This window comes from Macrotis lagotis, chromosome 4, assembly GCF_037893015.1.
Source record: "Macrotis lagotis isolate mMagLag1 chromosome 4, bilby.v1.9.chrom.fasta, whole genome shotgun sequence".
In the NCBI taxonomy this organism is placed as follows: domain Eukaryota; kingdom Metazoa; phylum Chordata; class Mammalia; order Peramelemorphia; family Peramelidae; genus Macrotis; species Macrotis lagotis.
The window spans coordinates 57754223-57770018 of NC_133661.1; the positions used below are offsets into that span (position 1 = coordinate 57754223).

The 15796-nt window shown below is 38.5% G+C and overlaps 1 protein-coding gene across 10 annotated transcripts in view; it reads right to left on the reverse strand.

Moving 5' to 3' along the window:
- The window catches only part of KCNMA1 (potassium calcium-activated channel subfamily M alpha 1), a 637032-nt gene that overhangs the window by 61911 nt on the left and 559325 nt on the right, over positions 1 to 15796 (reverse strand). For all 10 annotated transcript variants that reach the window (XM_074232914.1, XM_074232913.1, XM_074232916.1 and 7 more), the window contains one exon: positions 14480 to 14672. In XM_074232914.1, coding sequence (XP_074089015.1) covers positions 14480 to 14672 — 193 coding nt within the window. The remainder of the gene's footprint in view (positions 1 to 14479; positions 14673 to 15796) is intronic.

Below are 15796 nucleotides of genomic sequence, written 5' to 3' on the forward strand. Positions count from 1 at the left end.
AGACTTACTTCAGCAAAACAACCTGGAGCATTTTGACCCTTTTAAGTATTTACTAAGTCATTGAGAGGTCACAGGCAATAATAGTCTAACCAATAAGCATTTTTTTTAGGTTTTTGCAAGGCAAACAGGGTTAAGTGGCTTGCCCAAGGCCACACAGCTAGGTAACATTAAGTGTCTGAGACCGGATTTGAACCCGGGTACTCCTGATTCCAGGGCTGGTGCTTTATCCACTATGCCACCTAGCTGCCCCATCAATAAGTATTTCTTATGTGCATACTATGTACATGCTAATGCACTGAGTGTTGGGGATACAATGTAAAAGATGAAATGATCTCTGTCCCCAAAGATTCCACTGCTTTACATATGCAAGCTGATGAGATAACTAAATCTTTGATGTATAAAGGAAAAACACATAATTATCTCTATGAGATAAGTAAAAAGATTGGCTAGTGGCCCTCGCCCAGAATGATTAAAGCAATAGATGTCCCTGGCACAAAGGACAAACATAAGGATCTGAAATGTCTTTCAAATCTCTTGATATTTAGTGGCCTCAGTATATAGATTGATAGTTATCCATGCAACATTTTGACTAGACACTGAATCAAAGGGAGCAGGAAGAAGTCATTACTGTGAGGGATCAGATGAGGTAGAAAGAAGCATAACTGGTATACGATTTAGGAAGAGGAAATACTATTAGAAGCCTTGTAGAGAAAATAATACTGACTTTTTGCAAAAGTTTTTAATCAACCAGATTCTATCATCCTTTAATCATATCATGTGGAATAAAAAGAAGACTTGGTTTTGTAACCAAAGGACATTTACAAACTTTTCTTAGTATTTGCTTATTATCTTCCCAGCAACCCATCTCTTCCCCACAATCTTTGTTCATCATATTTTCTCTCACCCCAATCACTCCCAATGACAGAGGAGTTCTCATAGTATTTGTTTTCTGAAATGTATATTCAGATATTTTGACTCTTTTATCTTACATCCCTACTCATCTATTTCTCTTTGTGGGTCTAACTCCCCATTCTAGAATGGAAGTTCCCAGAGGTCAGCGATCCTGTCTTACAAATCTTCACAGCCTACAAAATGCTTAGTTAGCAGTGTGCCTTATACATAGTAGGCACTGGTTGACAGATCCATTTTCTTTGTCCAGAATCTTATCAGGAACCTTTGAGGGTTTGAAAAGCATAAATAAGGACCTCTCGTTGAGTGCACCACTACCCTTCTGCACAGCTGACAACTTCCCTAGGCTAACTTCCAAGGATAACTAGCCACCAGAGACCTTCAGTTCTGGGGGCAGAGTGGTCTTTCATTCTCTTCTGCTGTCTTTACTATCCCAGTAGGCTGAATAAGGGCTGGGAACCTCCACAGGTTATTCAAGTGAATGAAAAAAAAGCCAGAAGGTAGCATATCTTTGCCTCCAGAAGAAAGGGAACTATGTCCTGATCTCAGCTTGCCAAGTCCCCATGTTGACGTATTTTTATCGAAAGCTGAAGCTTTGATTAATAGCAAAACTCAAACATTTACACCAATCCCATAGACAGCCAGGATGCAATGTGTGGTGCCTCAGGCTGAATCATCTACTCTTAATTTTGATCTTGTCTGTTTGGTCCTATTGGGATAGAGCAGGAGCCAGATAGCCCAGCTCTTTGCCATGTAGCAGGGGAAGCAGGGAACCTAGAGAATGGGGCTTATAGTCAAGAAATGGCCAAAATCAACTTCAGATCCTTGGCTTTAAAGCCCAGGTGGAGAATAAGATTGGTTTGTCCAAAGTGTTTTTGTTGGTTTGTTTGTTTTTAAGGGCTAGAAAAGTATTTTTATGTTAAATAAATTCAGTTATTTCTGATTCAAAAACACTGAGCTTATTGAGGTAGCTGCTCCTTGGTGACATACTGCCCCATCACTTTGGCAAGTTGCCCTTTAGCACTTCTGGAAAGTCAAGTCAGACTCCAGAGAAACAATCTTTAGCATTTCACTATCTGAGTTGTTTCTTAGAACCCAGAGACAAGAGGCTTTTGTTAAGGTAAAAGGGATTTAACAGGAACCCCCATAGAGAAACTTTACTGAGCATGCTGCTATGAAAGCTTTCACAAGACAACAAAGCTGGATAGGGAGAGAATAGTGGGAAAGGCAAGAAATTCTTGTGACCTTTTCAGCTGGACCTGATTTTTTTGAGAGAGACCTTAACTCTGCCAGTGGCTGACACTGTGGCAGAAACAAGGTGCCCCATAGAGTCCTTTTATTTGCATCCCTTTCCTGAAGCTTTCTCTCTCTAGACTTTCTCTTACGCTAGGAACAGTCTGGTTAGGAATGTGAATAGATCCTTTTCTGCAGGTTACAAAGGGAGAAAAATATCAAAGTTTATTTTTATCAGGTTTTACAATTTTATCCTATGAAGAATTTTCAGTTTGGGAGGGACTGGGCCTAGGAATGATCTTCCTAAGTCTAGAAAGAAACCAGAGATTCTCCACCACCACCCCCCCCCTTTGAATTTTTTTTCTTCCTTCCTTCTCCAGAAATCTATTACAAGAATTGTAAATGGAGGTCTTAAGAGGATCTCTCATGTGGTGAAATACGCTGTGTAGGAAAAATTCTCCTAAGCTGAAGTCATTTAGAAAACAGCTGCAATTGTTGCTTTGCTGAAATACATCTGAACCGCTACTCTGTGATCTGTCTTGTAATGTCCACAGAAGAAATGTTACAGTGCAGCCCCCTCCTGTACTTGAGACCTGCTTGGGGCCCTAAGCCAACTTTTCTTTATTGTTTAGTAAGCACTTTTAATGAAATGTACTGCTCTTATTATATAGGACTCAAAATAAGATCTAAATCACAAACCAATAAAAGAAAATTATTGGGCTGGGTATCTAAAGTTACTACCCAGAGGCTACTCGAGTGTAGTATTTATAAATCTCTAAACAGTTAAGTATAATTGTCTTTCTGGTTTTTGGGAAAGGAGCCAGTAGACGTTTCAGTTACAACGGAAGAAAAATATTTTAGCATTGAGCTTTGCTCATTTGGTGGATATAAAGAGAAACCTTTTTTTCTCCCATAACCATTTCTGAAAAGAGAATATTATGGAAGTGAATTATTATGCAGGAGCAGCTGAAAAATGCTTTTCTGATTTCTGAATATGTGTGTATGGAGGTATACTTGCAGAGAGAGTTAGGTTTACATGTGAATGTGAGTGTAGTAAGGGTGATGGGCATTAAAGGGAAGGAAAAACTGAGGGAAGATAGGTGTTGAAAGTCAATTTGGGGATTAAAGATTGGGGTGCTCTATTAAATCGATGGAAAATCCAGATGTATAGGTGCTCACCAATATGTGGGCAGCTCTCTTCTTTAGACACAAAAGCAGTGCTAGGCAGGATAGTGAAGAATGTTTCCACTAAAAGCTATTACCCCATCCCATCCACTCACAACTATTCCTCTGTGGGTATTTATGGGAAGGAAGGAAAAAGGGACTATGTGCAACAAAGAAATCCCTAAAGAATACCAAGTTAGGAAAAACACCAAAAGAGCATACAGTCTTATAGAAGGGACCTCAGAGATAATCATTTCCAATCTCTCTCCTCCTTCCCTCTGGTCCCTTCTAAAAAATAAAAATAAAGCAAGATTTTTTTTTTCTGCCACACTATTCTAGATAGGAAGTCAGCTGGTCTCTGCTTGACTAATCCTAGCTCTCACCAATGTTTTGAGCCATCCCATCTAGCTCTAAGTTTTAGATTCTTCTTTATGTATATAAAATCCTGTTATAAGAATTACCTTATTTCAAGCAGAGGGGATAATAAAATGGTTCATCTGCTTTCACTTTAAAAGAGTTTATCTTAGAGGAAAAGTTATGAATCCAAACACAATTCTCTGGGCCCCCAGTTAGGGTAGTTCTTAATCTTTAGGCAGAGGTTAGGTTCTCTACCTAATTTTACATTTATATTTATCACTAGTAAATTACTGACCTTTTTGGAGTTGGGGCAAAATTCAATACACTGGTTATATATAGGGGAAATAATAAAACAGTCACTGATAGTATAATGTTTATGATTAAAGAGTCAGGAAGAGAAGATGTTCAAAGAGAGAAAGAGAGAGAGGAGGCAAGTTCAGGTAAAAAAAAAAGTCTTATCTCTTATACCTACTGTCTGTGTGTCCCAGAAAAAGTCACATAACTTTTAAATGATCCAGGCTATCACTATGTTGGTTACAGAAAAGATAACCATTGGCATTGCTAGAAGGAGTTTACTCAGTCCTAAGTTCCTGTGTGAATACAGTTGTAGATCTGGTCCCATTCCATCTTCTTTACAATAAGCTGGATTTTATCATCCTGAGAATTTAACTCATTGATCTCAGCAAACTAGTTGAAAGAAGACTAGATGTGGAATCAGAAGATCTTTATTAAATCCTAGACTTTATCACTTACTGGCTGGGGCTTTGGGGGCAAGTCCTGTAAAATTTCTGAGTCTCAGTTTCCTCATATGTAAAATGTAGATAATAAAAAGTGGCATCTCCTTCATGATAAGGTTCTGAGGAACAAACACAATGATGGATAGAAAACATCTTGCAAATGTGATATAGTTATTACAGTTATAAATCACTAAATTATATGGAATCCCCTTTCCCATTTTTATGATGAGCCCTTCAACTACTTGGCAGCAACTACCCTATTTCCTAAATTTTTTTCTCTTCTGCAAGCTACACATATTTAATCCTTTAACCCTTCATAATATGAAATGACTCCCAGAATTTTTCAAGACTTAATAAACCTCTTCTGAATACTCTCTAGTCTTAAGCAACCCACATGTGAATGTTCTCCATCTCTGCTGTCCCTCACATACAGCACTCCATTTCTTGCCTCCAACTTTTTGCATTCTTGCTTTGTCCTGTATGTTTGCAATGTTCTCAACTCCTTACCTCCATTTTATAAAATCCTTCTCTTAAGATGCAGTTCCAGCACCATCTTCTGCATGAAGCTCCTGATTTCCACAACCACTAGTTCCCTCCCAAGCTACTTCGCTGTCAACCACTTTGTCTATATAAACATATGCATATGTATTTATTTATTCACTTTAATTTTATACTGCATACATTTTTACTTGTTTTTGTTCTCTCCCTCATTAGAATGAAAGCTCTGTGGGTACAGGGTTATTTAAGTCTTTATATTTGTATATCTAGCACCTGGCATAGTGCCTGGGACATAGTAGATATTTAATAAATCTTTGTTGATTGATTGGTTGATGCAGTTATGTCAGACCAGAACAGAATATGGTAGAATAGCCAACTTCCCCCATTGGAATGATATGCTTCTGGTAATATATATGGTTTTGCTGCAACTGCCTCAACCTGTTCATAAAATCAAATATTAGTTGGAAGGGATTTCAGAAGTCATTTAGTCATACTCTGAACCTGACCAAGAATTCTTTCTACATTAAAAAAATCATTCAGCAAACATTTATTAAGCTCTGAACTGGTAGCCAAAAAGACTTGAGTTTAAATCTTGTTTGAGATGCTTCCTAGTTGTGTGAAAAACAAATTGCTTAACTTCTCAGTCTCAGTTTTCTCTTCCCTAAAAAGGGGGTAATCAAAAATACCTACCTCATAGGGGAATTATCAGAATCAAAAAGGGAAATTGCTATATAAAGGACTTTGAAGACCCTGGTTCTTACTTTCCTTATCGAAGAAAACCAAAGTGATATCACTACGTATGAGACAAATGACATGCTCTTCCACAAATTGGGTACAAATAACCCAAGTGAACATCTGGGCTGTATGGACCCCAAAGATCTATATAAATGCTAATGATGATGATGATATCTAGAGAATTATGTTAAACTGTAAGCATAGAAAGACAAAGTGAAACCATCTGCCTTCAAGGATTTTACATTCTATCAGATTTTAAAGAGATCTCATGGTACTCCTAATCCAATTAGTACCCAAGCAATAAATCCTCCTAGCAACTTGCCCAAACAAGTAGACATCTAACCTTTACTTGAAGATCTTCACAGAAGAACCATCCTTACTATCTCCTAGGATATCTCCTTGTCAGGTCACTTTCTAATACATACTTAAATTTCCTATTCCCATTCCCTTTGTTCCTAGCTTTAAAGAATACAATTTATCATTCCTCTAAATGACCAACATTGAAGGACTTGAAGATTGTTTTTTCTTTTGGTAAAATTTATTTAAGGCAATAGGGTTAGGGGTTAGTGACTTGCCCAAAGTCACACAGCAAGGCAATTATTAAGTGTCTGAGGCTGGTCCTACTGATTCCAGGACCAGTACTCTATACACTGTGCCACCCAGGTACCCCAGACATGAAGATTGTTATCAAGTTGCCCTTAGCCTTTTCCTCTCCAGTCTAAACCACCCTCAATACCTTTACAATATAATTTTCAAATGTGTTCTTCATATGCCTCATCCTTCTATTCATTTTCTGGACACAATTCAATCTATTGATGTTTTCACTAAAATGAGACCCTAAAACTTAAACAAAATCCTCCATATGTGATCTGACTAGGGTCTAACATAAGAAAAATCTCACCTTCATTCTGGATACTATGTTCTCATAACTATGGCATTACATCCATCACATATATCCTCTTTTCTCTTAGATGAGGTAGTCACCTTGGTACAGACCTTTGTCACCCCATATCTAGCCTATAGTCAAAAGCCGTTGGTTGGTCTCATTGCCTCAAATCTTAGCCCTCCTCTTCCAATTCAAATGATCTTCCTAAAGGCTATGACACCCCCTTACATCAATAAACTCCAGTGACTCATTATTGTCCCAAGGATTAAACATAAAATCCTCTGTTTGATTTTTAAAGACCTTCATACATATTCAGTCTCTTCTTACATTTTACATACTCTATGATCCAGCAACAACATTGTTGTTGCTTCTCCTCTCTCTTCTTTTTTTAAACCAGTTATCCACCAAGCTTATGATGCTCTCTCTCCTCAACTTTATGGCCAGGCTCCCTTCAAGTCTCAGCTCAAATCATCTCACTCACACTTTCTGAGAGAAGCATCTCTCTCTCTCTCTCTCTCTCTCTCTCTCTCTCTCTCTCTCTCTCTCTCTCTCTCTCTCTCTCTCTCTCTCTCTCTCTCTCCCTCCCCCCCTCCCTCCCTCCCTCTCTCTCTCTCTCCCTCCCTCCCTCCCTCCCTCCCTCCCTCTCTGTTCTCCTCAAGGCTAATGTGTTTCCTCTGAGATCATCTAATTTAACCTGCATAGCTTTGGTACCTACATATCCATCTGGATGCTGTCTCCTCCTTTAGATTGTAAACTCCTTGAGAGAAGAAGTTATCTTTTGTTTTTCTTTGCAGCCTTGTTGCTTAGTGATAGGCATAAATACTTATTTTACCTGACTTGATTCAACCATTTAAAGGCTGCTATAACAGTGTTTTGAATACTGTTGTTGATATATATTGAACTTTACTCAATTAAAATCTTCTGAATATGAAATTTAGAAAGGGTGGAAGAGGCCTTCCAAAACATTAAATTCAAACCCTTCTTTTATCAATAAGGAAACTGATATCTATAAAGCAAAAATAACTTAAGCAACATAACTCAGGTGGCAGATAGGAGAACCAGGATTTAAACCTAGATTTCATGACTTCAAGTCTAATGTTCTTTCTACCACACTAAATTACCTTTAAAAAATTTTGAATTCCTTTAAAAGGCTAGTTTCCTATCTCTTTCAAGGTAGAAGTATGGGTGTTACTCTGTTTTATATGTGTGGGTATATTTATGGATGAATTTATGTCTGTGTGTGCATTGTATATGTACATGTATGTGTATTGTGTGGATGGATATACCACAATAAAACTAGTATATGCTTTGTATATAGACGTGTTTAATATATATTATAATTGATATAATTTTATGTTTATATATATGCATATAATATAGATTGCATATATACATGCAATATAAATATAATTTTATTTATAATTATATATGCATATAATATAATCATTGTGTATAATGTGCAATTTAGTATTTCATTATACATATATGTAATATAATGATATGTACCTATAATATAGCTTTATTTATACACACACATACACGTGTAGACATATAATTGTGTGTATAATTGTAATTCTCACCGATGAGCATGGGAGCTTTCACCTGTTCCTTTTCTAGCATGGACCAATTACCCTATCTTAGGAATCTGGTGACTTCCCTCTCCCAGACACACTATATTAATGCTGGCTTGATGTGGACACCCTGTTACCTTAGACTACACTATCTCAGAAATCCCAAGTCCAGAGATATATCCATCTTAGTCTCCCCAGGAGCAGGTAGTATAAGACCCTACCACAGTTTCCTAGGAATTACTTCAGCCATTTCACATAACTTCTAATTTCACATAGCTACTTTTATAAGTGACTCTTTTAGCTAAATGCAGGATTCTATCATTTATCAAATTGGTTTCATCCTCTTTTCTTTAGGAGCAGACTATGCCCATCTGGGTGTAAAGCCCACAAATGTGAGACCCAAAAGTGAGATTTTTGTCATTCATAGATATAATAAATGATGCAGTCATTTTATTGCAGTCAATATAAATTTGGGTCACAGAAGTAGGTCAGCACATACCCTCCAAATCTTTCTTTAACCCTTTCCATACAGTGAAGTTTGCTAACGCTTCCAAAGAAAAATATTACTTCCACATAAACTTCCAGCCCTCACTCCCTTGCCAGGTACTGGGGAATTGAGGCACACCTGTCAGTGGCATTCTGAATGAATGACAAAAACCTGCAGAGGAAAGCATTTTTCTAAGTAAATGTATGTCAAAGCTATTGTTTGTATTTACAGTCATACTCAGGGAAATGTGAGGTAGTGTGCTGAAGTGGACAGAGCTCTTTGAAAGGAAAGCCTTAAGTCAAATCCTGTCGTAAGTCCTTTATCCTTTCAGAACCTCAGTTTTCCCTACTGTAAAAATGGTGGTAATACCTTTAAGGTATTAAAGACCATAAATGATGTAATAGATATAAAAATTGTTGGAAATCACAATATTTTCCATGTGTACAGGAAAGAGCAATTGGTTGCAAAGTCAGAAGAGCTGAGGCCACCTCCCATATCTGTCACCTACTGGTGTCATAACCCTTTAAATGTTCAATGATGCAGACAAGGTTCTAAACCTCTAAGTTTCACAGAAGATGCTACCCTGCATTGATAAAAGTAATGCTGGTCTTACTGCTATTTAGCTGTATCAGAAATATAAAACAGATTCAGAATATTAAACCTTAGAGATTTTTCTTTACATTTTTTACAAATGAGGTCCAAAGAAGTTGTGCCATAACCATACATGCATGTATGTATGAATATGCACACATATACATATATGCATCTAAAATAAGCACACATGTATACAGGTATATCATCTCATATGCACACATGCATGCATACATTCATGTGTATACACACATCTTTTAATCACTCAAAAACTTCCGTTTCTTCTATGTTCAGTGTGCATGTGAATATACATGTACATTGTGCCTATGACAAATAAATTTCTCCAGATCTCATTTGTATAACTATATGTGTATATGCACATATGTGTAGGTATATACATGCACATGTGTATTTACACAAATCATATACTTACTATATATGCATATACATTACACATACACACATACACACATATATGTATAGGGCAAGCTACAACTTCTTATCCACACATACCCCCCCACACACACATACAAATATGTGTGTGAATGGCAAATCAACTTCTCTGAACCTTTTGTTTGTGTGTGGGCATTGTATATGTATATGTGTGTGCATCTGTCTTTATGTATGTATTTAAATTCATATTTCTAACTTTTTCTGACTTCCTGTATAGCTTTTTATCCTTTACTTGATACAATATAATGCAATACAGTATGATACAATGCAATATGATACTATATATGTATATACATGTACATATAAATGTTATGGTTTTCAATCATCTTTACATTTTTTCTTTTGATGTGTGCATATATATACTCATGAATGTATGCATGCATGCATATATGTGTGTGCATATGAGATGGTATACTATAGTAGAAATAGCTCTTCTTTTTTTCTATTTATCTTATATAGAACTTGTTTGGCATGGGGTGGCTAGGTGGCTCAGTGGATAAAGCACCGGCCCTGGAGTCAGGAGTACCTGGGTTCAAGTCTGGTCTCAGACACTTAATAATTACCTAGCTGTGTAGCCTTGGGCAAGCCACTTAACCCCATTTGCCTTGCAAAAAAAAAGCCTAAAAAAAAAAAGAACTTGTTTGGCTATATTTGTTTGCTTATTGGCTCCCTCATTAGATTACAAGTTTTTTGAAGGCAAGAATTATCTTTTGCCTCTTTTTGCATGTACAGACTTAAATAGTGTAAACAAGATTTAAATCTTCCTTCTGATACTTCCTACCTATGGTATCTAAGACTAATCCATTCACTTCCCTGGACCCCTGTAAAATGAATCCATTGAACTGGATAGCCACTGATCTATTGACCAGCTCTAATTCTATGATGATATGATACCTATGCAAATATGCACACCTTCCTCTTTCCATGGCCACACATAGAGAGACTATGACCCAATGGATAGAAAGTTGGCCTTGGAATAAAGTAATTCGTTGCTTAATATCTATACTCAATGCCTAGCATAGTATTTGGGACATCATGAGCACATTTATGTTTCTTAACTGACTTATGATTCTGAGCAAGTCCTGTCATCATTAAGTCCCTCCAGGATCTAAGATTATATACTACAGTTGAGTGGTCATTTGTCATTAGTGAGGGGAGCTATCCAACTGGAAGTGCTGAAGCAGAAATCCCTCCCAAAGGTGTGGGGGAGGAGGGGGTATAAGTATGATATTCAATTCATAAACTCAAGATTTGAGCAACAAGTCATGTCTTTACAACTAGACTATTTCAAAGACTGGAATCAGACAGCAATGTGACAATGGCCCCCGATTCCTCCTTCTCTCCCTAGCCATGAACCGGACTGGGGCTTTTGCTCTATAGCTGGGTCTTGTAATCTCCGCTATTTGTCCTTTAGAATCAGGGGAGGGAGGCTGCATAGGGGAATAGAGTCTAGCAAGAGCCACTGTTGTGCTGGCTGATTTAAATTGAAATGTTTTCCCTAGATAAATGAGTGTTAAATAATACACCAGATCTCCAAGCAGAGGGAAGTGACAGCCTCTCTGTAAATAAAGGCACTTAAGTTGCCAGTAAGGAGCAGTAAAGTGGTTCTGATCTGATGTTTGCTGACCAGCAGAAGCAGCTTCACCTGCTTTATGGAATCGTTGCTGTAGTCCTGACCACTCTATATTAAAACTGATTCTCACAGCTCGGGCTGTCACATCGTATTGCCTAACAGGCCAGGGTTGGACCACCTATCAGTCTAATTGTTTTTGACAACTAACCATCACATCCCAAATCTTTTGGAAAACCTGCAATCAATTCCTAGAGACAACCTGACTCTGAAGTCACAGAGGAGTCACAGAAGAAAGTCAAAAAGGGAAGGGGGGAGTTAATATTTTGGTTATTGAGGTAATGTGATGGCCAATCTCAAGGTTTATAGCCCAGATCAAAAGAAATGTTTGTTTTGGCAAGATTTTAAATGGCACTGGGATTTGGTTTTACTTGGCTGTTTGAAAGGCAGGAAGAATCTAACTTGAGTCTTAAAGAATAAAGAACTAAATGAAAAAGGGAACTACTGTTGCATGATTTTTTCACATAAGGGCTACCAAGTGATTCCAAAGCATAATAAAAAAATTAAAGAATAAATAATTTTAGAATAAAGAAAGTAAAAATTACAGCTATTCAGAAAAAAAATCAGTCCAGGTAAGATTCTTGAGAATGACTTTTCTTTCTTCACTCCTTCTCAAGCACCTTCCCTTCTTACTTGCAACAAATCTCAAATGGTATAGAATGTATTCTTTTAAAATATCCTTGGGGTGGGGTAGCTAGGTGGCACAGTGGATAGAGCACCAACCCTGGAGTCAGGAGACTTCAGTTCAAATGTGACCTCAGACATTTTACACCCTAGACACGTTACTTAACTCTAGTAAAAAATACAAATAAAATGTCCTTGGACACCTACATACCTGAGCTCCTTTGGTTTGGCCATCCCCCAATGTTGAGATGAAGCATCATGTGGGATTGGAGTCAGCTAGAATTCTAGTGAAGCAAGTAGGTAGAAAGAATAGCTATGTAGACCTGGGAGGCCAGTGAGCTTGGAAGACACACTTGTCCTTGAGGACACTGAAAGCAGCAACTAAATTCTACATGTGTTTCATTTCATAGTATCATTGATTAAGACGTAGCTGCCAAGGGCCTTGGAACACTGTTAGGTTAATCTTAGGGAACTGAGCTCCAGACTTATAAAATTACCTGCCTAAATATTCTACTTGAAGAAAGTCATACTCAAGTTTTTATCTCCTAATCTAGTTCCATATAACCCCACCACCACACTGTTATTTATTTCTCTAGGAAAAAATACTACCACTAGGAAAACCAAAATAAGAAGAATAGGTCTGGATTTTCTCACCCATTTCTTCCAACCCGGTCCAAGATTTTGCTCTCAGACATAGATATGATGCTTTTCCCACAGTCATCTACTAGGAACACAGTAGGGCAAGTATTAGGAGCCCAATGTAGGGCAAGTCAGACTTTACAAGGAAATATCCTAAATACCCTAAAACACCACAGGCTGGCAGCTTTCAAATGGGCTTAAGAACTGATGACTCATTGACTCTTCATTTGGCAATGTTTCTACAATACAATCCAACTGCAATTATAGACAGAGATTACAACTCTATTTTACATTTCTGTGGTATGTTAGATTTTCAAGATGCTGATCCATCTGACAGGTAATAAAACTGCAGCTTTGGAACCTCTCACTATTTTGCTCAAAGATATATAGTTAATATGGGTCAAAGTAGTAGGCATTCAAAATCATGTTGTTTTGATGACAAGCTCAATTCTCATAGTACTAGGTCATCCTGCCCCCACCCCAATTCCCAAGTTCTAGTGAAAGAGGTGCTCGATGCCATCATGTGGATACCTTGACCTTGGTATTACCAGATTCATGGAATATTAAAACACAATATTTTATAATGCTGCTGTGTCAACATTTTAAGTTCCCTGCAGGCAGCTCCTTTGTAAACAATTGTTCAACATCTGGAGGCTACCTCAGCCTGGGAATGGGAGTAGATGTGACTGACAGTTCATTTTATCTACTCTCTAGGAGAGAGTTGGTGAGATGACAAATATCATTTAATGTGTAACATATCGTGATTAAAAAAAAAAGACCCAACCCAACCCAACCCAGGCCTTGATCAGTCATATTCATTGTATTTCTGCTTCTACTTGGAAGACATGGGGAAGGGAGTTCAAGATTTGTCAGAAGCTATCACTTCTCTGTGATAGCTTTCAGAACTATGTTCTTCAACACACCCATCTTTTCTCATCAGCTACATACAGCCAGGTGACCCCAGTGTTGTGATCAGTTTGCATTATGGCTGAGGTTCTGGGTATTTTAAAGACTCATTTATTCTAATAATTCCAGAACATTTGTGTGTTTGTGTATATGTGTCTTTCTATATAAGATTATGCACACATGAATGTTCATGTGTATGTATGAACAAGTGTCTGCATGTAGGTGTGTTTGTCTCTAGGTATAGGAGCATACATGCGTGACTGTGCATGTATATATGAACCCATATGCATTTGTGAGACTGTAGACATGTGCCTGCCACTTTGCATAAGAGTATGTATGCTTGAATGTACATGTGGGTGAACACATATGTCTATGTATCTGAGAATATAGGCACGTGTGCCTGTTTCATGCATGAAAACACATGCATGTGTGAGCACATTGCCTGCATACATGAGGATGTATATATGTGTGTCTGTCTTTATAGAGCACTGTTTTAGGAAGGAGGGTACATGCCTATATGAGTATATGTGTCTGAATGTATGTGTGAGAATGTAGATGTGTGCCTGTCACTTTAAAACTATGCAGGCATGAATGTACATGTGGGTGAAGACATGTACCTCTGTGTATGAGAATGTAGACATGTGTGTCTGTCTTTTATAGAGCATGGCTTTATGCATGGATGTACAGGTATGCATGTATGAGAATGTAGGCATACATATCTGTCTTTTGAGAGTACTGTTTATGCATGAATGGACATGTGTATGTATGTATGAGCACCTGTGTCTACATGTATTGTGAGAACATAGCCCTGTGTGTCTCCATGGATGGTGAGAGCATGTGTGTGTGTGTGTGTGTGTGTGTGTGGCTCTCCAGGCTGCTCTTGGTGGCAATGGGAGGAGGCAGCAGATGCCCCCTTGCAAAGCCGTTGCAGTCAGGAGCCGGCTTCACTGTCAGCCTGGCTGCGGCTGCTGCTCTTTGAATTACCAAGTGAAGGCTATTCCTCTTGCCAGGTCCTGTCCCCTGTAGGCACCGCAGGGAGGGTTTCAGGGCAGTCCTTACCTTGGGAATTAGCCTGTAAGACCCCAATGCTGTCATCAAACTGCATAGATTTGATGTTGAGTGACGCCAGGATGCATTCCTTGTCCTGCAGCGAAGTATCATCAATATTATTCTGATTGGCTGACAGGATAACGCACATGTCACAGAGGTTGATGTTGACAGCCCTTAAATCAGCCCGACTTAATGGTGTACCCTGTGGCAGAGAAAGAAAAAAGAAATGGGGGGGGGGAGAAAGAGAGAGGGGGGAGACAGAGGCAGAGAGACAGAGAGAAACAGAGAGGGACAGAGACAGAGCGATAGAAAGGGGGGGAAGAAGGAGAGAGAGAGAGAGAGAGAGAGAGAGAGAGAGAGAGAGAGAGAGAGAGAGAGAGAGAGAGAGAGAGAGAGAGAGAGAGAGAGAGAAGGAGGGAGGGGGAGAGAAAAATAAAAACAAATTAAAGATTGAGAAGGAGCTTTGGGAAATTATCTAACAAGTATCTGCTTTATGCTCTGACATTAAGCTGGCCTAACTATCTAGCAGGGAATAAGAGTCGTGTGTTAATCTAAAGGGTACTTGGTGCTGATGGCAGCATTTTAGGTCCCTCTCCATACTCAATCAAGCCATTACTAACAAACGTGGAAGAGGAAGAATGCCAAGCTTCTCCATCTCCTCTCTGCTTTGAAATTGTTCTGATTTAAATCATCATCCTGTGGCAATCTCTGGCTTTCAGGAAGTACCAAGGGGTAGGTTTTAAATGTCTGTTTTTCTAATAGCAGGTCATCTCCTGTCTCAGACAAAAGGAGAAAAAAGTAAAGATGGGAAAAAATAAAAACCAAAACAAAATCTAACCCATGTTCTCTGTCCAGTCAAAAGAAGATGGCACCAGTCAAGGTCAGAGACCAAGAATGACTGGGATTGAGATAACTGATGGGATCCAGATCTGATCTTAAAAATTTGGGAAGGGGGGGGGAGAAGATCTCGTGTGTTTGTGTGTGTGTGTGTGTGTGTGTGTGTGTGTGTGTGTGTGTGTTTAAAGTAGTCTTCCTATTTTAACTCTGTGGTAATGTGATTCTGGAGACATTCAGGATCCTGGATTAGATGGGGATAAGAAAGATAGCTCACTCAAGTTAAACTATGCCAAAATACCGGGGGAAGTGCATGGGGCCAAAATACTGTCTTTTATGGAAGCTCTAGTTCAACTGCTACCCTCCCACCCCTACCCCACCATTTTGCAGCTGAGAAAACTTCAAGGTGACTTGCCCAAGGTCAAAAAGAGAGAGAATCTGGCTGAGTCAGGATTCAAACTCATGTCCCAAGACTCTAAATTTAGACTTCAT